The sequence below is a fragment of the Tyto alba genome, unplaced genomic scaffold, assembly GCF_018691265.1.
Source record: "Tyto alba isolate M040663 unplaced genomic scaffold, T.alba_DEE_v4.0 Super-Scaffold_17, whole genome shotgun sequence".
NCBI lineage: Eukaryota > Metazoa > Chordata > Aves > Strigiformes > Tytonidae > Tyto > Tyto alba.
This window is the reverse complement of record NW_024881279.1, coordinates 13,743,131-13,769,073: the sequence shown is the minus strand read 5'-3', so window position 1 is coordinate 13,769,073 and position 25,943 is coordinate 13,743,131. Positions and strand designations below refer to the sequence as shown.

The 25,943-nt window shown below is 57.3% G+C and overlaps 1 protein-coding gene across 1 annotated transcript in view; it reads right to left on the bottom strand.

Annotated features, from left to right (window-relative positions):
- Positions 1-2,519: 2,519 nt before the first annotated feature.
- Positions 2,520-25,943, bottom strand: part of PPARGC1B (PPARG coactivator 1 beta) — a 50,870-nt gene continuing 27,446 nt past the window's right edge. Inside the window, exons 2-12 of the mRNA XM_042790440.1 lie at positions 18,219-18,392; positions 15,471-15,683; positions 13,486-13,602; positions 11,529-12,681; positions 10,852-10,888; positions 10,360-10,424; positions 9,061-9,826; positions 8,492-8,567; positions 7,567-7,688; positions 7,047-7,201; positions 2,520-5,342 (exon numbers count right to left, since the gene is read on the bottom strand). Of these exons, the coding sequence (XP_042646374.1) occupies positions 5,239-5,342; positions 7,047-7,201; positions 7,567-7,688; positions 8,492-8,567; positions 9,061-9,826; positions 10,360-10,424; positions 10,852-10,888; positions 11,529-12,681; positions 13,486-13,602; positions 15,471-15,683; positions 18,219-18,392 (2,982 nt within the window). The 3' untranslated portion in view covers positions 2,520-5,238. The remainder of the gene's footprint in view (positions 5,343-7,046; positions 7,202-7,566; positions 7,689-8,491; positions 8,568-9,060; positions 9,827-10,359; positions 10,425-10,851; positions 10,889-11,528; positions 12,682-13,485; positions 13,603-15,470; positions 15,684-18,218; positions 18,393-25,943) is intronic.

Sequence of the window (25,943 nt, the reverse complement as noted above, 5' to 3'; positions counted from 1 at the left end):
CTGCTACCCCCCCAGCCCCAGCCGTGCCCCCACCATCCCGCTGCCAGCCAGGCCGGCGCAGCAGAGCACGTTCTGCAAAGCAAAACTCCTCCTCCCAAAGCAGGCTTGCACTAATAAACTAAAGTATTAGCGGCACAGACTGGGTCCTTTTTTTTCTTTCCACTTTATAGTATATATGTTATCGTTTAGTTATAGGCAGATCACTTCACTATTTACAGTACATGAGCGTAGAGAGTCTACAGTCTTTTTGATGTAAACAAGTAACTCCGCGGTAGGGGAGTCTGGAAAAAGAAGCCAGTTCTGAAGTATTTACACAATTTAAAATAGAACTTTTATACCCACCGGATAGATATAGATAATACATTGAGCGATTTGGTTAAATTATCTATGAAACTATAGAATCTGACAATGTAAAAATACAAGAAAACGTTCTCTCGTTTTAGAAGGTAGACAGTTAAATCACACTAGAAATAAATCTCTTTTTTAAAAATAATAACAATAATAATAAAGGAAAGGCATAAGAATCCATGCCATCTTTTAAGGTTAAAGTATATTACATAAATAAGGACACAACGGAACGGAACTGGGGAAAAAAATTAAGTGAAATATAAAAAACCACTACCAATTAAAAAAAAACAGACTAAAAACTTGGTTCTTAATTACACAGGGATCAATTCTGCTACAGTACTTACTCTGCAAGTAGAGAATTGCAGAGTTAAGTAGTACTTACTCAGCATGAGGATGAGAGGCAGAATTGGCCCCTAATAATTATTAGCAGTGTCCTTTTACTTTAAAAAAAAAAAGAAGAAAAAGAGAGAATTAGATTTTTTTTTTTTTATATAAATAACAAAGCAGATGTGCCCCTTTTTAGGTGAAATTCTTACACCTTTCTCAAGAAATGCATCAATTTAATCTTTCCCTCTCTTTCTCACATGCATACACACACTCCCTCCCCAACTCAGTATTTACCTCAGCATGGCTCTCAGCTCAGCGCCGTGGCCGTGGGCACTGCGGCCAGGCTGCCGCTGCTGCCCCTGACCCCAGGGTGGGCGAGGGAGGAGGAACGAAGCCCGAAGGCTGCATTTGGCTCTATATTGCTTCAGATTGTCAGGGATGGACTACGACACTTGGAACAGAAAGGGTGTCAGGGCTCAGCTACAAACAGTGATGTATCTCAGTATTTTGCATACCTCCAAAAAAAAAAAAAAGAAGAAAAAAAAAAAAAAAAAAAAAAAAAAGAAGTGCTAGTCTACAATTGCAACACTCCTTTACATGGACCAGTGCTGAAATCAGACACTCAAGACAGTAATGTGGTGACTGAGCTGCTGCTCCGTTAAAGAAGTGCAGCCCAGCCAGCTCCACTGAGTAGAAATCGGGATAAACATTTTCTTTGGGGCAGCATTGAAACTAAAACCTGGGATTGTCCTCTGCATTCAGCCCAGACACTCAGAAACATTTGCTCCTTCCTGTGGGGCCCCAGGGATCCGCTGGATTCCAGTCAGAAACCCAGTACCCCACCCTGAACAACAAGCTTTTCTGGGGCAAATCTGTGCAAAAAAAGCAAAGGGGCATTTTATCACTAAATTCTTCACATTCAGCATTTCCCCACAGTACCTGCAGAAAACTACTGGGGGACATTCTATAGTTATGTATTTTTAAAAAAATAAATCTCCTCCTTATTGCCTACCATAATATACCCTTTTGCTCCCGGTTTCTGCTCCTCCCCGACACCCCCGACACTTGCAGGTGGCGGGGGGCAGCTTCCTGGGGCTGCCGCGGGGGCTGGGGTGCAAGGGTTCCCTTTTCGGGGTGCCCAGCTCTGAGCTGCACCCACTGCGATGCCACAGGCTGGGCAGGACATAAAGCTAATTTGGAGGGGGGTTGTGAGTGGAGGTAGGGGGGTGGTACCCGCTCCCCAGCATCTCCTGCAAAGCGCTGAGTGCCCGGGCACTGCTTCCCTCCTGCCCCACTTCCCCTTTAGCATCCCGAATAGTGACAGGCTGCTAAGGGAGTGAGCTCTCACCTGCCCCTTGTGCCTGAGCCCTCCTTCCTGCTCCTTTGCAGACTCGAGCACTGTGAGCTAAAGACACCTTTATATTAAAAAAAAAAAAAAGAAATTAAAAAAAAGTAGAAATTTATATTTCACCACAAAACCCTGTGTGAGGGTTTCTAAACCCAGCAGAAGTGTGCTTCTTGAGCTGAACCACCCTTCACTCTCACTCAATCCTAAAAGTCGGGGGAAGCCCCTGGGGTGGGCAGCATGTGCCCCCAGGGCAGGCGGGACATGGCCCCTGCTCTTCCCTGCTGCAGTGATGGGCTGGCAGGCACAGGCAGCACAGTTGTGCCTCTCTGCTCCTGGCACACCTGGGCACATAGTGCGACAGTCTTGGAGAAATTTCTTGGGGAACGAGGGAAAATGAACCATCCCAATTTAACAGAAAAAAAAGAAAAAAAAAGGAAAAAGAAAAAACCCCAACCCTCCCCCCCCCCAAAACACCCCAACCCCACTTATAGGCTTCAGGCACCACGAAGACCACTTATTGCATCTCCTCCTACCCTACGGGTGCAGTACTGATCAGCTCTGTGCAGGACGAGCCCTCCCCTTCCCGAGCACCAGCCTCGATGCAAGGGCACGGGCAGGGGCTGCGGGCCAACCCGGGGCACCCAGCTGCAGGAAAACAATGCGAAATTTTTTATCTGGGTACACCAAAACCAATGCTTGGGAAGCGACTGAGTGATCCCCCAGGAGAGGGCTCCCCCCCAGCTCTGGAGCCCCCCTCCAGCTCTGCACTAACCCTTCCCCTCCACCACGCTTGATGCATCCTCAGCAGGGCCCGGCCGCGGGGGCTCGGTGCCCTCGGCTGAGTGGGAGATGGAAGAATTCCACTTACTTTGCTTTTTTTTTGTTTGTTTGTTTTTTGGATTGATCATTTTCTGAAAAACATCAGCACAGCACAGGACAGTACTACCCACCCTAAATGTGTCGCTATATACATTCTACATAAGCTCTATAGCAATCACATGTAAACATCATCATTGTGAGGAAATACTAGGACAGAAAAAGGCAAAGCTACAATGAGGCAATTGCCAATAGCAGATGCTCAGTCTCGGCCAGAGCTACTCGTGTTTGCTAAGGTGGGATGACAAGCAGGGGGAGCTTGTGGCAGGAGAGATGCTGAACCTTTCTGCTGAGACTGAAATGGCACAAGGACTGTTCCCTGACAGTGACCGTCACCAGCGGCAGATTGGGGACCCGCAGTTCAAACCCCACAGTGGCCTGTGGGCCCTTGTGCTGGTTGTCGTCAGAGCCACAGCTGCCCCGAAAGCAGGGAGGAATAGCCAGGTAACCGTGCTGGTATCGGCGCTGCCAGCAGAGACCGGCTGCACACACGGCCCTGGAGCCAAGGGCCACCGTGGCAGGGCTCAGGCTCTCGGCATCGCATCTCATGCAGTTTCAGAGGCTTCGGTCATACTCCCTGCAAGACAAAATAGTACCCACGCCGGGGAAATGAGAATAAAACCCCTAAGTCATGTTGAGGGGAGATCCCAGGAGACTCTAATCTATCTATTGGCAGAATTAAGGCTATAATATTCTATCTACATAGGATGGCTGAATCCCTAGTGGTCTCTGGGTCTGAAAAATAAGTGGAGACAAGGGTGATGGCTTGAGAAGCAGCAAGATTCCTGCTCCCTCAGTAAAACAGTGCCTCTGGCCGGCTCATGGTGGGGTTTGCTCCAGCCGATGGTGGGCTCTTTCTCTCTCCCACCTCACTTGGAGGTGGAGGGCAAGTTTGCAAGCAAATTTCAGGGGGGTTGCTGCTTGAGCATGCCTTAAGTCCAGTGCTGCCGGGCAGCCCTGAGGGCCCCTGGCCAGAGGCAGAGCAGGCAAGCGTGCCGTGGGGTGCTGGTGGGCATGGGGGACAGATCCTGGGTGCCAACTGGGTGCTGGGGAAGTGTATGGCTTATCAGGTACCGGGGCAGAGAGTGGGCAAGGTGTTGGGTGGGACAGGCATTTGGCACGCTGCCGTGCCCCCTCCCACCTCCCCGCCCCTCTACATTTTGGGCTGGCGGCCAGGTGGGGATCACAAACGGGTCTTCTCACTCCGTTTGCTTTGCAGGGGGTGGAAGCGAGTGGGGAGCAAGCCGCTCGGCCCGGCCAGTCTCCCAGCTGCCCGAGGAGCCGGAGAGAAGCCAGCTCTCTTGCATGGACCCGGAGGAGCCCGTTCCCCAGGCTGTGCCGGCAGGACCCACCGGGTCAAACCCAGCCAGCTCTGGCCCCCCAGCCCCTCTCTCCTGGCTCCAAAGGCAGCAGAGGGCTGGAGCAGCGCTGGCTGGCAGGCACCGGTCCTGCAGCCCCCCAGGTAGTGCCCCCTTCTACCACCCCTCTCCTTCACGCCTGCATAGCTGCCTGGCCCCATGGTGACGATGGCACGGGGCTGCCGTGTCCCACTGCCCGCCGGCTCCAGCACGCACCAGGACCGAGCTCAGCATCCGGGTGCTGTGACCAGCCGGGCCGGGGGCTGGGGGGCTTGGGCCATGCGAGCAAGAAGAATGGCTTTGATAGCAAAGCGGGCGACCCTGACGCGGCCGCCGAGCACCCTGGTTTGCCGGCGGGGGAGGTGGGTGCCTCTGCAGCTGGCGGGTGAACGCTGGCTCCGTGACTCTGCTCTGACCCCCCATTTGCTGAGTGGCAAGTGCCTCATTACAGTGCATAGTTAAAAATCAAGGAAGCGGTACAATAAATCTGAATTACAGTACATCTGAGCCATAAATACATTTTTTAAGTATATACTTTTTTTTTTTCTCTTCTTCTTCTATTAAAAATTAGTTTATAATCCTGATTCTATTCACAATTAACAATTTCATCATCACACACTACGGACAAAAAAATGTTATGGTGAACACAGCTGCAACTCCGCGGCGGGAGCACGGAGGGGGTCTGGGAGGGGGGAGAGGGGCCGGAGGGCTCCTAGGCTCACCCTAAAACAACCAGTCAGAAGCAGGGGGACTAACGTGTGGCAGTGAGACATCAACACCATGGGGACTCACAGACAGAAGCAGCTTTGTTCAATGTAAACATCGATCGGAAGGGACAGCAGTCTCTCTCTCGCGCGTGCGTGCTCTCGCTCTCTCTCGCTCTCTCTCGCTTTCCATAGACTGAATAATTTCTTTGAAAACGTAAACATATTGGAAGTGCCTTGACTGAGGTATTGAGGTATTCCTCCAAGGTTAAGGCTGTTACCGATGCAGGCTTAGCTGGGCCTCCTGCAGCAAGCTGTCGAAATCCATGGTCTCGTACTTGCTTTTCACTGGAGCTGGGGAGGACTCCTCCGCGTTGCAATCTGGGGAGGGCAGGGACACAAGGCAGCCGGGTCAGGGTGTGGGGCAGGAGCATGCTTGCTGCCTGGCAGGGGGGGAAACTGAGGCACGGCAGGGCACTGCTCACTCCCCTGCTACCGGTGTGCTGCATCCCGGCACTGCGAAGCCAGCCCGGATGAGGTGGTGATGGCAAAAGGCAGCGGGGATGGTGCTGCCTCTCCCCCACTGAAAAGGGGCTGTTGGGCAGAGGGGCTGTAGCAGTGCCCAGCCCGGCAGGCCACGCACCAGAGACACCCGTTTCCAGGTGTGCAAAAATGTGCCAGATGCAGGTGAATTCTGAGGCGCTGGCACAGGGCTGTCCCCACGGGAGCTGTGCCGGTCACGGGGAGGGGGCTGCCTGCCTGCAGCGCTCCCCAGCCCTCCGTCAGAGCTGACCAAACAGTGCCTCTGCAAAATGTGGGAAATTCAGCAAATGCCAGAAATAAGGCTGCTGAACTCTTTCAGGTGTATATTTTTGAATGAGCCGCGAATGGCACAGCTGCATTTCACCTCTGCCTGTGGGCTCCCCATCTCATCCTGTACCAGGGCGAGCAGGATTTTAGGAACGTGCCAGACTGTGCAATAAGGGGCTGAGTGCTGGCCTTGCAGCAATCTGCAGGTGAGGAGGACCGAGGGGGGTTCTCTTATGCAGGGAGCGCAGCTCTGGTTCCCCTCCCCACAGCACTGCACAGCCACATGCCAACATCTTCATCACGGGGTGCTATCTGTTTCCTACCTTCTCTGTGCCCAAAATGAGAGGTCCTGGAGTTTATTCAGGTGAACAATGGGCATTTGCGCCCAAAGTCAGAGGGATTGCTGCTCCGAGCAGATGAGATATTATAAGATGCTAAAAGATCGGGCAGTACTTGTGTCAGACTGGACGTCTAGAGATAAGTCAAGACTTAGGGCTTTATTTTCTGGGCCTCAGTCTCTCATGCATGAAGTGGGATCCTAGAACCTCTTCACCCCCTGCAGAGGGTACAGAACTAAATGCATGGTGTTTGTGAAACACCTGAGGATCACAACAACGAGGGTGGTATCATGTTTCTCTTGCAGGACTAGCACAGGTTTCACGCTTGCCCCTCAGGTCAGGCTGCAGCCCTACCACCCGTGGAAGGACGGGGTCCAGCAAGACCCTGGCTAACACGGCCGCCGAGGGAGGCAGAGGTCTTGCAGAAGCCCATACAGCACAGAAAGAGTTAATGCAACTGCAGCACGTTTCAGTGCCATCCTTTTAGCTCAAAAGTGCATGTGCGGTGTGGTGAATCTGTCCTCCTGAGTGGCAAACCACCCAGATCACCTCTTGGGCTAATGAGATGTTGCTGACTGCTTTCTCTAACAACTGGGAAGGGACTTCTCTGCTGGAAAGAGCCCAGTGCTGTGTAGAAATGCAGGATAGGCTGTGGTCAGCTGAGACCCAGCAGCCCTGAGGTGTGAAGCTACATTTTGCAGCCAACACACTCCAGGTCCTCATGCCAGTGGCTTTTCTTTTCTCCCCCCAGTTTCACAAACCATCTGACTGAGCTAAGAGCAGCTACCTGAGCCACAGGAGAGCCAGTGGGCTTTTCCTGCAGGCTCTAAAGAGGTTTAGGATCTTTGCATGACTAGGGTTCAGCAGTGCAACATGCTGTTACAGCTCTCTGCTGATAAACGAGATGCTTTGGAAAAAGCAGCTCCTGCTTTCTTACCCAAGTCAGCATATCTGGTCCAGAAGAAGTGCCCGAGGCCACCAGAGCTGAGCTGGAACGAAGGTTCATTCCTCTTCCTTAGCGAGGTGCCGTTCTTCAGAGATAAGGCGGCATGCTCTGAATACCGGTAGGTGATGAAGCCGTATTTATCCCCCCTGAGTAACCAGAGAAAGAATTCAAGATGCGATGGGCCCCACAGCCCCTCTGACGCGGCTCTGCTCAGCACTGTGCCCCTGTCCCTCCATCCCGCCATCCCGCTGTCCCTCCATCCCGCCGTCCTTCCATCCCACCAGCTCTCCCCAGGCCCTTGAACCTGAGGACACACTGCATCTCCTTGTCCAAAGTGCCGAGACCGTGGGCTCGGCTGACCGAGGGGGCTGGCGTGGCGCAGGGTGCTTCACCCCACCAGCACAACTGCATCACTCGCACACGCACAGCTGGATGCAGGGCTGATGCTCTCTGGAGAAAGGAGTTGTCTGTACCCGCCGGAGCACCGGACTGCAGCCCGCTCCCCACTCACCTGTTAGTCCTGGACAGGACCTGGCACTCCACGATTTCACCAAACACTTCGAAACGTTTCTTCAGTTCACTGGAGCTCATGCTGCTGGAGAGGTTTCTGATATACACCACCCTGCCTTCCCCCTGGCAAAGCAAGCGAAAAGTTTCAGGCCCCGGGCTCCCGTGCCTCTGTACTGCCAATGGGTGCTGGAAATGTGGGGCTGTCGAGGAGCCCCAGCAAGCCAGCGCCAGGAATCAGGCTCCAGTGGGACAGTACTGCCATGGGCACAGCCTGACATCCCCAGGGTCTGGCTGTCTCCACTACAGCTAGCTCATGGGTGTCACCCCCAGGGCACCACTGCTGCAGGGGATGGCCATTTGAGGCTGAGGCAGCTGCCACCCCCTTCCTCTCTTTTAAATTGCTCCTGCATTCCTGCAGGGTTTTCAGCTTCTCCTGGTGAAGATGCCAGGAAATATTCCCAGGAATTGCTAGGGGCAAAATTCAATTATGTTGCAGGAAAAAAAGGCCAGAGGGGCATGTGTGAGCATGTGTGTGTGTGTGCACACAACAGTACAGAGGAGCAAGTTACTTCCCTGCATGCCCAGGACAGGGTTCCCAGTGCACAAGGCTGCCTGGGCAGCAGGACCACATCTGTAAGGGCTGAGTAGCTTCAGTAGCTCACGCCGCTAATTGCCAATGCCAACTGCGTTGAAGCACCACCATAGGATGCTCTGGGCATTTCTGGGCCAAGTGCTTCATGTATTGCCAGTTGCTGGTGTCTTCGGCTTCATGCTGGGTTTCTCTTTCCCCCCCTCCATCCCCATGTCCTCGCACCAAGGGATGCTGAAGCCAGGGCTAATGGGCTCCACCACTGCTTTTCTGGAGCAGGAGATGAACTGAGGGCCGGGGATTGCTTTGTCCCAGCGCAGGGTCCCCGCTCACTTACCATGGCCTTTTCCCGTCTCTTCTCCATCTGGCCCCGGTGCCCGCTCCCACCCTGACATTGCTCGCCGTTCTCACACCTGGGAAGTGAGAGAGAGGGGGTCAGCCCGGGAGGGTGGGGGGATCTGGCAGGGAAAGCTTCAAACAGCAATGAGAAGCCGGGGCACATGGCATCTGCAGGAAGCGGGTGGGCGCTCCGGAGCACTGGCAGCCAAGGTGAGATGGGGGGGTGGAAACACTGGAAAGGACACTGGAAAGTCCTTTCTGACAGATGCCGGAGGGGGTGCCCAGCCCCTTCCCAGGCACGGCTCCGGGCCCTGCCCATGCCCCATCGCTCCCAGCATTATGGGACCCCCCGGCTGCTTCTCCCCAGTGCTGCTTTCTCTGGTCATGGCTGATGTTTGAAGCAGCTGCTGGTGTCGTACCAATTATTTCAGTAGTTTTTCTTTTATTACTTAGCATCTTTACTACTTGGGCCAGCAGAACAGAGAGAGCCAGGGCTGCCATGCACTGGGGCAAAAACACGGGAGGTAGAGAACGGTGCCAGGTGCCCTCCCCACACCCCCCCTTTACCTGAAGGTGCGTCTGCTTGCGGGCGATCGGGACCGGCAGCACGAAGACCCTGAGCTGGACCTGCTCCGGGAACAGAAATGCAAACTGGTCCTGGAAAGGGGGTTTCTCCGCAGGCACAGCTTGGTGTCACCATGCTCCTCCTCCTCCTCTTCCTCCTCTTCCTCCTCCTCCACAGGGGAGCTGCTCTCGCTGCAGCTGTCTTCAAAGACGGTGTCGTACTCAGGGGTCTTGCAGAAGACCATGTCCTCGTCATCAAGAGCACTGTCCAGAAAGCCAAAGTGCTTTGTTAAGCTGGCTCTGATCTCCTGGTCTCTCAGCTGCTTGACGCCATCCTTCCACAGCATCTCACCGCCCGCCTCCTTGCCGCCGAGGTCCAGCCCCTGGTAGTGGGCAGCCGGGACCCTCCTCTTGTGCTCGGTCTCCACCTGGCCCAGGGGCTCCCAGGACTTGAGCACCTTCCTCTGGAGGGCAGCCTCGGGTTTCAGCACCTGGCAGTAGTCGTGGTCCCCGAAGGAGCGGGAGAAGGGCCGCTTGAGCACGCCCTGCTGCTCGGGGAGCGCGGGGCGCCCGGCCGCTCGGCTCAGGTGGGCGAAGAGCTCTGTCCTCTCCGGGTGCTTCCTGGGGGCTTTCTGGGAGGCTGCTGCATCCCCTGCGCCCCCGGGGCTGGGAGCTGTCCCATCCTCCTTCCCTGGCTCCTGGGGGATGTCTGGTTTGTACAGGTCCTCCTCGGCAGGCTTATACGGCGGAGTGGTGGGCGGCGTGAGACCTGAACCCCCCCCGAACAAAGGGCAGGAATCAGCTCTGCCCCCGTCCTGCCCTGTCCCACCCCAGCGCCTGGGCTGCACCAGGCTTTGCAAGGGAGGAGGCTGCTCGGCCCCTGCAGCCTCATCCATCAAGCGGCACGTGGGGAAAAAGGATGCACAAGCCCAGAAGGGACCAGAGGACTCTCCCTTCCCTCCTGGCTCATGCAGGGGTCCTCTGAACTGCCCCCCACCGTGGAGAGAATGGAGACTGTAATCCATTCTGCACACACCCCCATCCCAAATGTGTCCCCCCAGCACTGGCATCTCTAAAGGATGCAGCCTGCGAGCTGCTTGCAGCGCTCGGATGCGGAGGCGAGGCAGCGCATGGGAAGTCCCCTGCATTTGTGGTGCAAAGCAGGGCTCCTGGGCTGGGGGATGAGTGTGCCTGCTCGGCAGGGCTTGGCTGGAACTAGCAATTCCAGGCTGAATTTAGGGTAAATTTGCCCTCTCCCAGGAAGAATTTTTGCAAAATTAAAAAATTAAAACCCGGTCTTACCTGCTGTCCCACACAGCTCCACGGTCAGCATCGGCTCGAAGTTTCTCTTCCCAAAGGTTGAATCACTGGAGAAGAGCAGAAAATAAGGAGAGAGAAGTTATCTATGTGAACCACAGACCCCAACACTCAAACAAAAGCTGAGAAAACGCTGCCTACAAGTGAGCACTCCCACCACAGCTAGTGCCTGACAGAGTGACCCTGTGGAGGGGTGCAGGGGCAGCGGGGCGAGCAGCATGCCCTCCCCACCCCAGCCAGAGCTCCGGAGCACATTGCCCCTGGCACGCAGAAATGCCCTGCCCTCGGCCTGGGGCTCTCGGAGCTCCTTGCACCCGAGTGATGGCCACAGCTCCCCACAGCCCCACGCCCAGCTGCATGGCTCAGTCTGCTCTGCAAAAGCATCTTCGCTTGCTCACTGCAGATGCATGCCCAGCCAGACAAACCGAGGCGGCTTTCCAGCCCCAGCACAGTTTATTTAGCCCCATGCGCACTTACGTTTGTGCCAAGGACAGCGTGAGACACCTGGGTGTTTCTGAAAGGCAGGGAGAGAAGCAGGGTTACCAGCGGAGCTGTGCTCCCTCCAGCACCTGTGGTGCTTGTGGGGGGACCCAGGGCCCCTCTGCCCGCCCTGGCCTGGCAGGGGGCTGGGGACCGTGGGCTTTGCCCGCCTGCAAGGCAGCAGCATCGGCAGGAGGGCTAACACTGCCAAGACCGAGCCATTCGTGCTCACAAAGCGCTTGCAGATAGATGCAATTTTGGGGCACCAGTGCAGCTGCACCTCAGTGCCCAGGCACAGGGCAAGCCTGAGGGGAAGAAGGACCCAGAGGGATGGGGTAGCCCAGTCCCTCCTGGGTTAGCGCTACCGTCGACTCCTTCATCTTGTTATGAGGATGGGGAAACTGAGGCAGAAGCGCCCCCCCCCATGGATTAAAACAGCACCCCAAAATCAGAACAGTCTCCCAACTCCCCATGCATGGGACCCCACAGCCAGCTGGCACAGGGGTCAGGGCTTGGCTGTGCCTGGGGCTGCTCACAGCTTCACTGCCAGCGGAGTGCCAGGCGCCCGGCCAGCAGCGCTTGCCCGCGGCAGGGACAGCACCGGCAGTGCCACAGGCAGCGCGGGCGCACCGGGAAGGGGCGAGCAGAGAGAGAACCCCCCCGGCCCCCCTCACCTGCTTGCTCCAGGAGGGCGCAGCGCTGGCTCTCAGCCCCGTTGCCCACTTCACCATCCGCCGGGGAGCCCAGGGAGAGGGGCTGGGGCTCTGCCAGTGGTGCTGTATCCCCCACCTCCACTTCGGCCGCAGGCTCTTCGGCAGAGAAGCCCTCCAGCGCTGGGCACAGTGGGGGCTCTCTGGAGCCCAGGGTGTCCGGGGTGCCGTGGCTGTCCCCTGCCTCCCGGGGCATGGAGGGCTCAGGGGGCGGCTCGTCAAGGAAGGAGAGCCAGTGGCCGAGCTCGGGGTTTAGTCTCTTGGACCGACGGACAGCGTAAACGGTGCTCTCCTGCTTGCGGGCCACCTTCCCCGCCGCTGCGCCTGGGGTGCCCGCACGCTTCCCGGCATCGTCCTCAAGGCTACCCGGCTCCCGCGGTGCCTCTGCCTCGGCCCCAGGGCTCTGCCGCGGCTCACCCCTCTCTGGTGCCATTTTGGCTCTGGATGTGCAGGTCCCACCAGCATCCTCCCCATCCTGGGCTGGTGGCACAGGGGAGTGGGAGCCGGGTGGCCGGGCCAGGGTGGCATACACAGGCTTGCTCAGGCGGTATGGCTTGCTCACGTCACACAGCAGGTCCCGTGCCAGCAGCTCCTTCAGGATAGAGAAGGATGCTCCGGGCTTCTTGCAACCCCCAGCTGCCTGCCAGGCGCAGCCCGGCCGGCTCTGGGCGCTGCCAGGGGGGACCGGCTGCGTGGGACAGTCTGGTTTGGCTTTCTTGAAGGGGCTGCTGCAGGGCTGGGGCTTGGTGTCAGTGGCATCGTGGGTGGGCAGCTTCCGTGGCGGCAGGCAGTAGGTGTGCATGTAGCGGATGAGCTCCACCACCGAGTGCATCTCCCCCTCGCAGGAGAACTGGCTGCCGGAGCCATCCTCCGCCGAGGACGGGGGGGCCGCCGAGCCGCCAGAGCTCAGCGAGTCCTCGCTGGAGTCACTGTCATCCTCGTGATGGGCACAGTTGCCCGGGGATGGGTGGTGGTGGCCGCTGGGGCACTCCTCAGGTGCCCGGGGGGCTTTGGTCTGGGGGCAGGGGGCAGTGGAGGTGAGGTGCCGGTGCAGCTCGGTGCAGCTGCGGCTCTGTGCCTGCGGGACGCTCGCCCTCCTGTCCCGGGGACCCTCCACCTTTGAAGAGGAGAGAGGAGAAAGTCAGCCCCAAGCCCTCCAGCCACAACCTGACACAAGAACCAGGCATGGGGAGAGAAGCCCCCTGGGCTGACACAGCCATCCCACATCCCTGAACACCCGGGGTTCCAGCCCACCAGCACCCTGACCTGCCTGGGGGTCAGCCCCACGCCCCAGGGCGTTTCCACTGGGCACACGGGGCCGGCAGCACCACCCCGAGCGCTGCCCCTCCAGCAGCCAGCACACAATGATGCTTCTCCCTGGGAGGGATTTGCTGCTCTTCCCAGGCAATCTAATTTGCTGGGCCTAATGCACCACACAATTACCATTAGCCAAGTAGAAAAATCTTTGATGGCAACTTCTGCTGGGTTTCAGGAGATTGGCTTAAGTGACGGGGTCGGCTCTGCAGCGCGGCATGCAGCTCTCCCCAGCTGATGGCTCCTGGCTTGGGCTGTGAGTCAGCGGGGAGCGGGGCAAGGGGGGCAGCCACAGAGCACACGGGGCTTTCACAAACCAGCGCTCAAGGAAGCTGGGAGAGGCCTGATCCCACCGAGTCCAAATGAGACCGAGATTTTTTCAACCCAGCACAAAGCCTGAAGGTTTTGCTGAGCTCAGTCTGCAGCCCCCGTGCAGACAGGGGTGGGAACGCTCTGCCAGCAGTGACGGTCCCCACCTGTCCCCAGCCCCTGGCCTGGCTCAGAGGCTGCCCACACTCCCCGACACCATTCTGTGGTGACCTCCTTTAGGATGGCTCCCGAGAGGTGGGTGCTGGACGGGCTCGAGATCTGCCCACCGAGGAAGTACCTTTGTGCAGGGCCGCGCAGGTCGGGACTTAGGGGTCCCCGGGCGCCGGGCGCTGCCGTCCCGCTGAGTCTCACAGCTCGGAGGCACGTGCGATGGAGAGAGGAGCAACTTCTTCAGCTGCAGAGAGAAACGGCAAGAAAAGGAGTCGGCATCGCAGCAAAGGCAAAAGAAAGCACCAGCAGGGCTGCAGCCCCTCAGCTCGTGCCTGCGCTGGGCACGTCCGCTGCTGAACATTCAACCCCAAAATAGGGGAGGAAAAATAAAAAGGCAGAGAGGTGTTTCCACAGGGGCAACTCTGAGGGAGTTGGGGCTGTCTCCACAGCATTCACCCACGTCCCCAGGGACCCCCAAGCAGCTCGGGGCGGTGAGCACATGAGGGAATTTACTTCCCAGGGGCATCCCCACTCCCGTCAGACACACAGGAGCTGTCCTGGCATCCGAATTCCCCACTCCATCAATTCTGCCCTTAGGTCACAGAGACTTTACATTGGCATGACTGACGGGTTTGGACAGCTCGCTTGGGTCCCCCTGCAAGGTTCATTTAGCCAAAACATCCAGAGTGCCTCGGCTCATTAATGAGCTTTCAAGGCGTTTTGCAGACACAAGCCCCGAGGGGACCTGTTTAGGATCTTCCCCAACACATTCTGTCAAGCCCACAGGCAGTGGGAGTGGGGTTTTCCCTGGGTTACCCACAGTGCCACCACTTCTGATGGCAAGGTCAGCACAACATTTTTCTTCTACTCAAAACCATTTTTGGATAGGGGGAAAAAAAAAAAACAAACCAACCCCACACCCAGCAACAACATTTCATATTCCACCCCATGTCGCGCTAACAACCAAAGGCGACAACAGCTCAACAGCAAGACGACTGCGTAGGCGCTGGGGGACTGCACGGTGGAGACAGATCTGGGGCTCCCGTGCTGGCCGGTGGGCACGGAGCCCTGGGGTGGGTGTGGGGGGTTTTAAGGGGCAACAGAAATAGGGGGTGCCCAGGTCAGGGTCTGCTGAGAAATGTCAACCGGGGCACCCACAGCTTTGGGCATACAGCTCCTGTTGGCGGCAGCAACCAGCACCTTTTCCCACCCCATTCCTGCAACGTATACATCCTATATATACACATACATATTGTGTGTGATATATACCCCCCTGCACAGGGTGTGGGCGGTGGAAATGCACGCTCTCACCACTGGATGTCACTGCTCCCCGCCACAGCCCTGGCTTTTGGGGAGACCCGGGGGCCAGGCTGCGGGTCCCTGGGGGGGACTGTGAGCCCCAGGAGGGAGCAGGCCGGGTGCCCCTGTCCCAGGGGACCTCCCGGGGACGGTGGTGCTTTGCAGCAAATGCTGCCAGTTAGTCCTGGCCTGGAGGGGGAGTGGGGCTGGAGCCCCGGTATTGCAGGGAACCAAGAGGGATGCTCTGGTCACCAAATCTGTAGGGACTGGAGGACACACGACCCCTGAGGGGGTTGTGGTGGAAGGCATGGGGGGGTCAAACCCTCCCGCTGAAAGCTGAGGACATGGGCTGTCTGACACTCTGGCCAAGCCCCCTCTGTCCCTCCTGAGAGAGCAGTGGGGAGCTCGACCCCGAGGTAGAGCAGGGTGGGAGCAGCCACTATTGCCCATGGGCATGGGGCTGGGATGCACTAGAGTGACCCCCGGGCAGCCCCACATCCAGACATCCAATTAAAAGCAGGTGTGGGTCTTGCCAAAGCAGCCCCCTCCCCTTCGACACCCACCCCCACCCCCTTCATAAATATATTTGAATACACACAGCTTGTTCCCGTGAGGATGGTGATGGAGGTGACAGCAATGATGCAGAACATGTATACGTATACAATACAAGTATATGCTTTGGTATTGACGGTTAAAGAGAGTTTTAAGCCTAGAATGAAAAAATTCAGACCTTTGCTTCCTATCATACCCATGCAGCCGGCTTATCAGGGGCTCATCCAAATCCACCTTAAACAGTAGGAAGTGGGTTCTTACTAGAGACAGCTCATCAAACTCGGGGGCCGGGGGTGGCCCCCCCGTGACCGGGGCGGTGGATTTGGGGGAGGGGGCAGGCGAGGTGTAGGCATGGTTGAGCGTGTCCCCCTCTTCCATAGTTCGGAAGGCAGCCAGGCCCATGTCATCTCCCTGTATATCATCCAATGTCTCGGTGAGGGCTGCCAGCAGTGCTTCGTTCTCGCTGTCTATTATCTGAAAGGAGCAGGCAGAGAAGAAAGGGGGAGTTAGGCTGGGCAGAGGGACTGGGGAGATGCTAGGCAGGGGGAAGACGGGCCAGCAGTGCCACACCAGCACCCACACTTCCCAGTGACCCCACAGGGGGCCTGGGAGAGCTTTTCCCCAGCACAGCACTAGCATGGGATAAGGAGGAGAAAGACTCAACTGGAAAAGGAGCATCAGCTTGTCCCCCTGCACCCCTACAGGGAAAATAATGAATCAGAGCATCTTATCTCCCAATAGTTGCCTTCACTCCACCATGAGGCAAACACCAGCAGATAAAGGATCTGTGATTAAGAGGCTCCTTGCCCAAATCCTGCTGACTCTGGGCTGGCTATCACAGCGCTGCTGAGCGGGGCTGGGAGCAGCATTCAGCCTGGACGGGAGCCCGGGGAGGGGACAGGCACAGCCCCCTGCCCTCCATGGGGCTGGGGAGGCCCGAGAGGGCATGGACAGTTATTTTCAGCTCTCCTGATGGGGAAGGCAAAGAAAATTTGAAAAGCTGAAAGCTCAGGCTGGGACTGCCCAGTGGACAAGAGGGCACAGCCCCTCGGGAGGGCACAGGGGGAGCTCAGCCCAGGCTGCACCGCTGGCCATATGCCACAGCTTGCAACAAGCAGCATGGGTTTTATTTTCACTAAAAGCCCCCAAACGCTGGCATCTCCAGCTTGACAGGGGCTCTCAGCCCCCACACTTAAAGCCGGCTGTGCCCAGCGCTCTACGAGGGACCATATTGACAGAGCACGGTCCCCAAACCGAGATGGGCCTTATATTACAGCTCCCCTGATCTATTTTTTTCAGCAAACAGCATGGTCTGCTGATGGAAGATGTGTGAGTGTCTGGGGCTGTGCCAGGGCTGCGCTGGGACAGGCAGGGCCACAGGCTGCTCCTGCCTCCTCCCTGCCCACCACCCTGACCTGCCCCCTTGGGCCCCGCTTTCCATCTGGGCTTCACCTCTGCTGACACACCTCCAGCTCTCCCAGTGCCCTCCCAGTCCCACACAGCCCCAGGAGTCCCCTTCCAGTCTGAAAATACGGTGCAAAAGCCCAGAAGAGGATGCGGAAGCTGAGGAATGGCTGAAGTGAGCCAGGAGTTCCTTCTTTTTGGTCCTCCTCCATCATATTCTGAATGTAAACCATGTCCAACAAGAAGCAGGCTACCATCAGCTACAAAATTAGCACAGGGGTAAATTCAGACTCGCAAGGAGGACTGTTGACTGCATACAGCCTCCTGTGTTTCTCTCATCTTGTTTGAAAATTAAATATCTTTTGTTCTGTGCCCTAACCTTGCTCGCAGTTACTAGAACAGGCTCTAGGGAAAGGCAGCAGGATGCCCCATTTTTGGCTCTTTTTCTTTTCCTCCTGTTACTGGCATGAGACCACTGTGCATACAAGTTCAGTGGGATACATTTCATCATACTCCACTGCTCCTAATGAGCCTGTCTTTTGCATTTCTTTTCTGTTTATCTTTTCCCCAGGAAGTTCAGCGGAAAATATGCATCTCGTGATGAAGGTCCCTCAGCTGGACTGGACCATTTTCAAGCACAGCATCAGCACAGCATAAAAGCCAGAGGGTTGTTATTATGGCCAGGTTAGAAAATATTGGGGCTTTGTTGGGTTTTTTTCCCCTTGTTTAAATACACATGCTCTTCCCTCCCAAAATGTAACCCAGAGTTGGTGACTAGAAGGCACCAGTGGGTCACAGCCGCATTGTCCGAGGGAGTAAGGGCATGGGTGCTGCTCAGGAGGGCACAGAGACCCCAGCCCCCGAGGACGGGGCACGGCATGGGTTTTGGGAAAGGGGAACGGGCTGTCCAGCCCGCTCTGCGCCCGGTCCCCAGTGCAGCTCCTGTCTCCAGCCTGACTGTGCCATGCTCACAGCCCTGCCCTGGTGCCACTGCTCTTCAAGATGCTCAGCTCTTCTGCAAGGAGGCAAAAACAGTGCCAAGGGACAAGGACCAGCCCTGCCTGTGCCCAGGAGCATCCTCTGCCCCAGCACGGCTTTGCGCTGCGCAGTCCCAGGCGCTGGCAGAGTGATGGGTCCATCCCAGCACAAAGGCGAGGAGAGAAGCCAACTGCCCTCTGCCAGAGGGACCCCAGCCCCAAACACAGGGAGGATGCCAAAGCTGGAGAGCCAGGGGCTGCCTTCTGCTCCTGGGAAATGAATATTCCTGCCCCGCACCACAGCCCTGAGACTCCCACACTGCGGCTCTGGCACACCCTGCCATCCCAGGAATCCAGCGGGATGTGCTGCACACCAGCTATAAATCCCTTTTAATAATACATCACAGGAGGGTTGGCTCAGCAGCTCTCCTCTGCTCGTCCACCTCCTCATTAGCCTTACTCCGTTTGCCCCATTTAGAGCTGGCGCGCAAATTAATGAAGCGCTAATCAGCTGGGGAGGAGCTATTAATAGTTGTGTGTGTTCCCTCCTTCCTCTCTCTTTCTCCCCCTCCCTTGCCCTTCCCCCCCCTCCATCCTCGGGTCCCCTGCACCAGGAGGATGGGGGTACCTGGAAGAGCTCGGAGTCGTTGGTGCTGTACTGGCTGGAGTCGGTCTCCGAGTGCTCCCCGCACCACTGCAGCTCGCTGAAGCAGCCGGCCGAGTCGAAGTCGCTGGCATCCAGCTGAGACAAATCAATCTCAGGGAAGTCGGAGTAGAGGTGCTCCTCGCCGGACACCTCATACTGGGAAGGGAAGAGAAAGGGGGTGAGCCCACCGCCACGCCACAGGGACAGGCAGCAACCACCTGCGGAGACAGCCCGCCTTCCCTGCGTGCTGTCCCCTCCGCTCCAGCCCATTACTCGGACCCTCTTCTCAATAAGCTTTGGCAAGTGGCTGCAGGAGCAATTACACGGCAGTGCGGAGCGCGGAGAGCACCTCTTCACCGCACATCCTGCAGATTGGTTTGCACAGCCTGGCACTGGCACTGCTGGTTTCTGAAAGCCACCCCACAACTGCCACCAAAGCCCCTCTGCTGCATCCCGTGCTGTGGCACGTGTCGAAACAGCAGCGTCCGCATTGCAAGAGCCCTGTCTCCTCCGGCGAGCAGAAGCTCAGAGCACAGCACAGCCACCTGGACCGTGGCAAAGTGGCTGCTGGTGCTCTTAGGGGAAACTGAAGCCATTTGTGTGCCCCAAGGGTGACAGCCAGGGTTATCCTGCTGCCCTGGAGATCAGCAATAATAGAGCAAGGCAAGAGACTTGGGTTCACATGAGGCAGCAACGCACGAGGCCAGGATCTGGTGGGTGGCCTCATGCCTGGTCAGCGTGGCTGCTCCGTACCCGGTCCCCGTCCCCACCACATGGCACTGAACCGCTCGGGGACAGTCCCTCTGGGGAAGCTCCACGTCCTGCACGTCCCAAGGCACCACCGAGGCAATACAGACCCTGGTCCCACGCTGCACACGCAGGACAAGAGAAACGGCATGGAAACGGATCGACATCCGGGTGCGAACGAGGTGATGCAAGCTCTAGGAACCGAGCTAAAAATTTCCACCTAACCACAGAAAGGAGCTGGGACCTGCCCCACTTCTGCCCGGCTCCCAGCCGCTGCCTGGCCACAAAGCCCCGCGGCTGCACCCAGCGCCCACCGGAGCGAGGGCTGGTGCCGGCACGGCCCTGCCTGCGCTGCCTGCGCCAAGCCCTGCTCGGCTTTGCCCCGACGGCCAGGTTCAAACGCAGAGGGGAAAGGTCTGGTGCGACTCCTCCCGGTATTGGCTGCCTGGGGGGAGTTTTCTGGTGATGAGGGAAACAAGTTTATTTACAGAGCAAATGGATTTTGGAGCAGGCAAACATCTGAGCATGTGAGAAAGGCTGCAGGGGCAGGAAAACGTGGGGGCCTCCCCTCCTGAAGAGCCCTGGAAGGGTCTCCTCCAACACTCAATGGGAAGGAAAAGGGATTTCAAACTGAGCTGCAGGAATGGAAAAGACAGCATTTCTCTCTTTCTCTCTCTCTTTTTTTTTTTTTTTTTTTTTTTTTTTTTTTTAATTTGGATACTCTGGGAGTGTTGCCTGTGTTCCCATAGGCTGAGGAGCCTGTGTACCACGCTCCCCACCGGGCTTAGGACACTTTGTGCCACACCAAAGGACGCTCCTATGCACACACCCACTCCCATTTTGCATTTTTCACCTGCTTTCCACCCTGCCCCATCCCAGGGGCGGTGGAACAAAGGGTGAGCAGTTTGGAAGATGCAGCAAGGGGAGGGCAGCTCCATGGCCTGAGAGCGAGCCAGTGCCATGTGCTGGCAACAGATTGCCAGCCCGGCCATGGCCAGGGCTGCAGCGGGGTGGGGGGCTGTGGGGAGCTGTCAGTGCTGGGGGATGCTCTCCCCAGAGGCCTCCCTCTGCCCTGCTGCTGGAGGGAGGTGTATCAGGTAGACATCCACGAGCGTGGTGCCACCAAGTATATCGGGCACAAAAAAAGTCTATGCAAACACCTGAACAGCTCTGGGATCCGGATGCTCCTTGTGGGCCCCCCAAGGCTGGGGCTCTTCAAACCTGCCCTGCAAAAACCTTTGCTCCCCGTGTGGTCAGAGCGATGTAGCAGGTTAAGGGTCCCCGTCCTCATCACTGCCAGCTCTGGGGGTTGCAGATGTTACCTTTCCCCTCGCTCTCTTGTCCCCTCTGCTCAGGAGCATCCTGGGCTGCTCTGGGATCAGACGTCCTTTGGCCTTTCAGATGTGTCCCTTACCTGCTGTGCTTGTCCCTGCTTTCCTGCCACCGCTCTTGCGCCTGCTCCAGAAAAAGTCTTCCAACAACTTTGGCTCCCCCTTCTCCCCAAATCTTCCCATGGGAACACAGGCAAAGGCTTTTATTTTTAGAAAAGCCATACATACATATCTATATGTGTGTCTGTGTGTGTGTGTGTGTGTGTGTGTTCAATTAAAAATAGCAAAGCAGTCAAATTCTCCTGCTCCTTTTGATATGCCACAAGGGAAAAGATCCTGGTGCTGAGATCACAAGGAGCAGCTGACACCAGTGCTCGGGGTGTCTTTTGATCAACTCCACAGATGTGACATGTCCCCATTGGCAACAGAGCTGGGTAAAAATAAACTCCTGCAATCTAATGCTGCTGAGCTGCCCTCCCTGGGCACCTCGGAGGCAGGAGTGCCCCGGCACAGCCACACTGCACGCAGATATCCCGAGGCAGTGGTTGGCTGTGGATGTTCCCAGGTTCCCAGCTAGCACAGGTTAGGAATGCCCGAAAACTCAGCTCTGCCTGCGTCAGTTGTCCTCCTCCTCAGAAAAAGCGGGGAGAGCCCTTGCTCAGCACGGCCACCCGCACGGACACCCGGCAGGGCATCCCAGCACAAAGCCACGGCTCCAGACAGCCCCCTCTGCTAGAAAGAGTCATTTCACCAGCCCAGCCACCGAGGACTTGAGTCTCTGGAGGGAATCCATCACTCCCAGCACCACCAGCCCAGCACAGAGCCCCTCTGGGCTGGCCGCAGGGGTGGGGGAGGATGCAGCCCCCCGCCCGGGTAGGGGGTGGCAGCAGCAATGGGGAGGCTGCCTGCGGGCACTGGACCTCATCTGCTCTGACTTTCCCTTTTCCCACCCTTTGCATTTCCTGCTGCCTTGGGAGAGGAGTGAACTTTTGTTCTAATTTTACTTGGGAGTTTGTAGGAAGATCAGCCATGGGTTCTTGGTGTGCAGCCAGCAAACACCCATGGAGACATGCTCAAAAATTTGGAGGCATCCTCCAGCCCAGACACCTGGCCTGTGTGCACTGCAGCGTGGCTGTGACCAGAAAGCTGCCAGCAGCTCACTGCGACTTGTCTGATGAATCTCTGCTCCGGGGAAGAGCGATGCCCAGGCAGCTACGTGGGTACCTCCGTGCCACACCTCCATCCTCTGGGGGAGCAGGAGCTCAAGCCTGGGCATCCCCTCCAGCAGCAGGAGAACCCTGCAGCAACGTGGCCCGGGCAGCAGCACCTGAAAGCCATAGCTAAAAGGTGGAGGGCATTTGGGGGAACAGGCTCCATCCTCCTCTGCTTTCTTTAAAGCATGAACCAACTCTGACCTCAGCCCTAGCAGAAACGCAGTCGCAATCACAGGACAAAGAGGCAGCTGATACTCGCTTGCAGGTTGCAAGGAGCTTCGCATCTGCAGAGGCTTTGCTTGCTGGGAGGACAGAGCATTAGCTTTTTTATTAATTTACTGCTGAGCTCAGACAATCCTTTTCCACTGTGAAGGATTTGTAACTTCAACCGTGGGAGCAGGGGTTGCCCCGGGAGGCGGCAGGGACTCTGGCATCGAGGGTTTGTGTTCGTTTCGGGCCCCTGCCGAGGCTGGCCAGATCCGGCAGCAGCCGTGCTGTGCGTGCCTGGGGACAGACTGGGGACAGGAGGGCTCTGCGCCTGCTGCGGCTGCACCATCCGTGTCCACCACGGAAAAACTGGCAAAGGCGAGGAACCGCAAGGGACAGTCTCCAGACCGGCAGTCAAGGACATCCAGAGGTCACCTCCCCAACTCTCCTGTGCCGGGGAGCCGCGGCTGCACCTAAACATTTCCCAACAAGTCCCAGCAGGGCCTCTCCCTAAGCACTGCGGGTGAGGAGGAGCTGGCTCCCCCCCCCCCAACCTGCGCTATGCCTTCTCCTGGAAGCTCCATGCCAGCAAATCAGTCTGAGAGCTTCTGGTGGCTCCTTGGTCGGCATCCCCTTGTCTCCTGGCGCTGCAAATGGAAGAGCTCCCAGGTGCTCTGGGGACTGCACCCACCAGGGCACCTGCTGCTCCGGCTCCGCATCCCTTTGCAAAGCCCCCGATCTTTGTCCCTCCTGGGGCAGTGCTGAGGTGGAGCAGGATGAGGAGCTTAGCTCCATCCATCTCCCTGCCTGGTCATGAGGGTGGCTGATGTGGGCACCCATCTCTAGTGTCCCCAGCAGCTCCAGTATGTGTCCTGGGCTGGAGCTGCAGCAAAGTGAGGGCAGCCACTGTCTGGAGCCACATCCAAGGATGCCCCATTGAGCACAGCTCAGTGCAGGCTCCCGACGACAGCAGGTGGGATATCTCCCCTTTCAGGCCTTTCTCCTGCTTTGTAGCAGTGCTAACTCCAGTGCGGGAGCATGTGAGGTCTTATCTCTGCAGAGATATGAGGTTCCTCTCCAAGCCCAACTCTAATTCAAATATTGGATTAACGAGACAGGAAATGTTTTCCTCTTTCTCAGTGTCAACGTGGGCTCCTCAGACTAAACCCCTGGTCAGCGGGGCGGGAGAGGCGGGCTGGGGCCAGGCTGCTGGCTGCTGGGGGCAGCCGTACCCAGCGAGCCCACCCAGAGCAGACCCGGGCCCGGGAGCCGGCAGCGCCGGGCGCTCCTGCCTGCCAGCCTGAAAACAGCCTGAGACCAGCAGCCTCCAGGCAAATGCCGATGCTCTGGGGTTTTGCCTTCCCTGCAGCAAGCCTGGGAAAGAAGCAGAAGGGTGATGCTGCCTCTGGACACTGTCTTGGAGGAACCACAGCCCTGCTGCCAGGCAATGGCAACCTAAACTAGGGCAAGCAAGAGAGCTCACCTGGCTGTTGCCAGCGGTGCTTAACTGGCTCAGAGGGACTGGGGACGGGGCAGTGACCATAACGAACAGACCTGCAGGCCCTCTCCTTTGTCACACTCCAGACAACAGCACCGGTAGAAATTTCCCTTATCTGCAAAACCCCCGGGTCCAGCCCCTTGAAGTTGTGGCCAAGTATTTTGCAGCGAGGCTCCAAGCACACCAGGCGATGGCACACGCATTGTGTTCGTGCTTAGTGAAGCTGCAAAAGTTTCAGGTTCTGAAGTGTGCCGGCGCGGAAGCGCTGCTGGATGGGCGCAGAGCCTTCGCGGGAACTTAATCCTGTGTAAGCCTGGGAGGCCAGATTTACATTGCTGCCTGCATACACGGCTCCAGGATGCTTTGCAATTGCCTTGTCACTCACATGCCACTTTGCTGTATGAAAAAAAGGAAGGAAAGCGGCAGCTCCTCAGAGGGGCCAAAGGAACCGGCCAGAAACAAGCAGCCCATCTCCTCGCCAAGCAGCCAAAGCGGTGACTCAGCCCCGCACGGAGCCTCCTCCCTCCCCACAGCCGACTGCCTACCCAAAGCATTAAGGGATAAATATACATCCACACGCGCTGGAGACAGAGCCCCAAATTAGCCAGTAGTGTTTAGGCTGGGACCCAAACCAGCAGAAGGTAAGAAATGGCGAGAACATGAAGTGCTGGCTCCCACCAGCCCTCCCTCGGCAGCACGGGCAGCACCAGCTCCCAGTGCCCGCGCTTGCAGCCGGCCGGGGAGTTTCCCTCTCCTTGCCCTCACCTCTGGCTTGTCTCTAAAAAGGAAAGAAAATCCTTGCACAGGGGTTTTGGAGAGAGCTGTCCAGGCTTATCAGGGAAATCCATAATTACAGACTGCTTGAAATGGGGATTAGAGCCATGCAGGCAGACGGGCACGGGGCGGCTGCTGCGCCAGGATGAGCTCTCCCCCGGGAGGCAGCAGCGGGCTGGCTGGCACAGTGGTGGGTATGGTTACCCACCCTGCTAGCTGCCCCCAGCACCCTCCCAAGCCACCCCAGCACCGGTGCGGGGAGGCAGTTGGGGGGCACGGACCCACCATGACCCACACTGGGGCCAAACCCAGCCTCCCCCACCCCTGGGGTAAACCCTGCTGTCCCCGCAGCTCCCACCCAGGGGATGCGGTCCCCATGCGGTCAGATCATCAGCACCCTGAGGGGGCAAACTTGGGTGCTGCCAGCTCCCTCACCATCCCTGAGGATGCACCAGCTCCCTCCCAGCCCTCTCAGCCCAAGAAGACCCGTGTAGGGCAGGCAGCCCCCTTCCAGTACCAAGAAGGAGGGCAGAGGTGGGGATGGAGAAGAGAGCTATAAATAAGTGTAAATACAGCAAGGAGGCACCTGGCCAGAACTGTGAAGGTCACCGGAGTGTGTGCCAGCAGATAAGCAACCCCCCTCCTCACTGGCATTTGACAAAATGTCACTGTGAATGAGGGAGAGGTGGTGTCGGGTTGTGCCTTGGCCCGGCCGCCCCTCGCCACCCCCCCCCGATATTTTCAGCCTGAGAGCCCCAAAGCGGAGGGCGAGTGGTCCCTCCCCAGGAGGCAGTGGAGGCAGAGGGGACCCGGCGTGACATGGTGGACGGAGGCATGAGGAGTGCAGCGGCAGGCTAGTGCTCCCTCATCCAGCTCCCCAGTTTGGGGGGAAAAGGAGCACAGGAATCTCACAGCTCCCAGGTCTGCATAGAGGCGTGCAACACCTCACTGTCCTGCTAGGAGCAGGGCACCTTGCCCTCTGCACTCTGCTGATTTTTGATCTGTTTTAACGATTCAGCCCAGCCAGCAAGAGGAAAAACCAGCACTAGCATTTAAAACCCGGACAAAATAAATAGCAGGTTGATCCTTTCTTCCACTCGAGCTGCTCAAAAACAACTGCTGCTTGTCCGCAGTGCCGTGGCACACAGGAGCTGCCGTGGCAGTGCCGGGCCCCACGCCGGACACTCTGCACAGGACACGCGTGGAGCAGCCGCCCTCCCACCATGCGGCATGGGCGAGGGGAGGGGGTGCAGGCACCCCAGGAACCCGGCCCAGCTGCACCAGCGGGACAAGGGGTGTTCAGTGCCAGACTCTGAGCCACAGCCCGAGCATGAACATGGTCTCGCTTGCTGACTTTTGTCTTACATTTGAAAGGTGTAATTAAGATCAACCATGAGATGCCAGTAGTAGGAAATATTAAACATTAACTGCAAACAATAAACACAAACTTGCCAGGATATCTTTGATATGGAGGAAAGATGGAAGAAATTGCACTAAGCTATCCTTGAGTCACAGGATAGAAAAAAGGAGCCTCAGATACTGGTAATAATGCCCTGAATAAACAACGCTCTGCTGGAACACTTTAAACAAAGGTGTGTCGGGTTTAGGAAGAAGGGCAGCAGCAAAGTATATCACAGGTTACAGAGCTGCATGTTCATACTATACTTGGCAGCCGTTTATTTGGGCTCCAGAGTCCACTTTATTTCTGGCTGGGCTCTGGGCTGGGCCAGCTCAGGGCTGCAGGACCCGCCGATGCCAGGGCAGAGCCGGCGAGACCCCAGAGCCCCAGCTGCCCCACACAGAGCCCAGAGCACGTCCCCGCTGCTGGCACCCTCCGGCACCGCCGCCGCCAGGGCAGCCCCACCAAGCACCCAGCAAAGGCAGAAAAGGAGAACTGAGGGTTGTTTTGCCCCATGCAAGGAGAATAGGCAGCAGG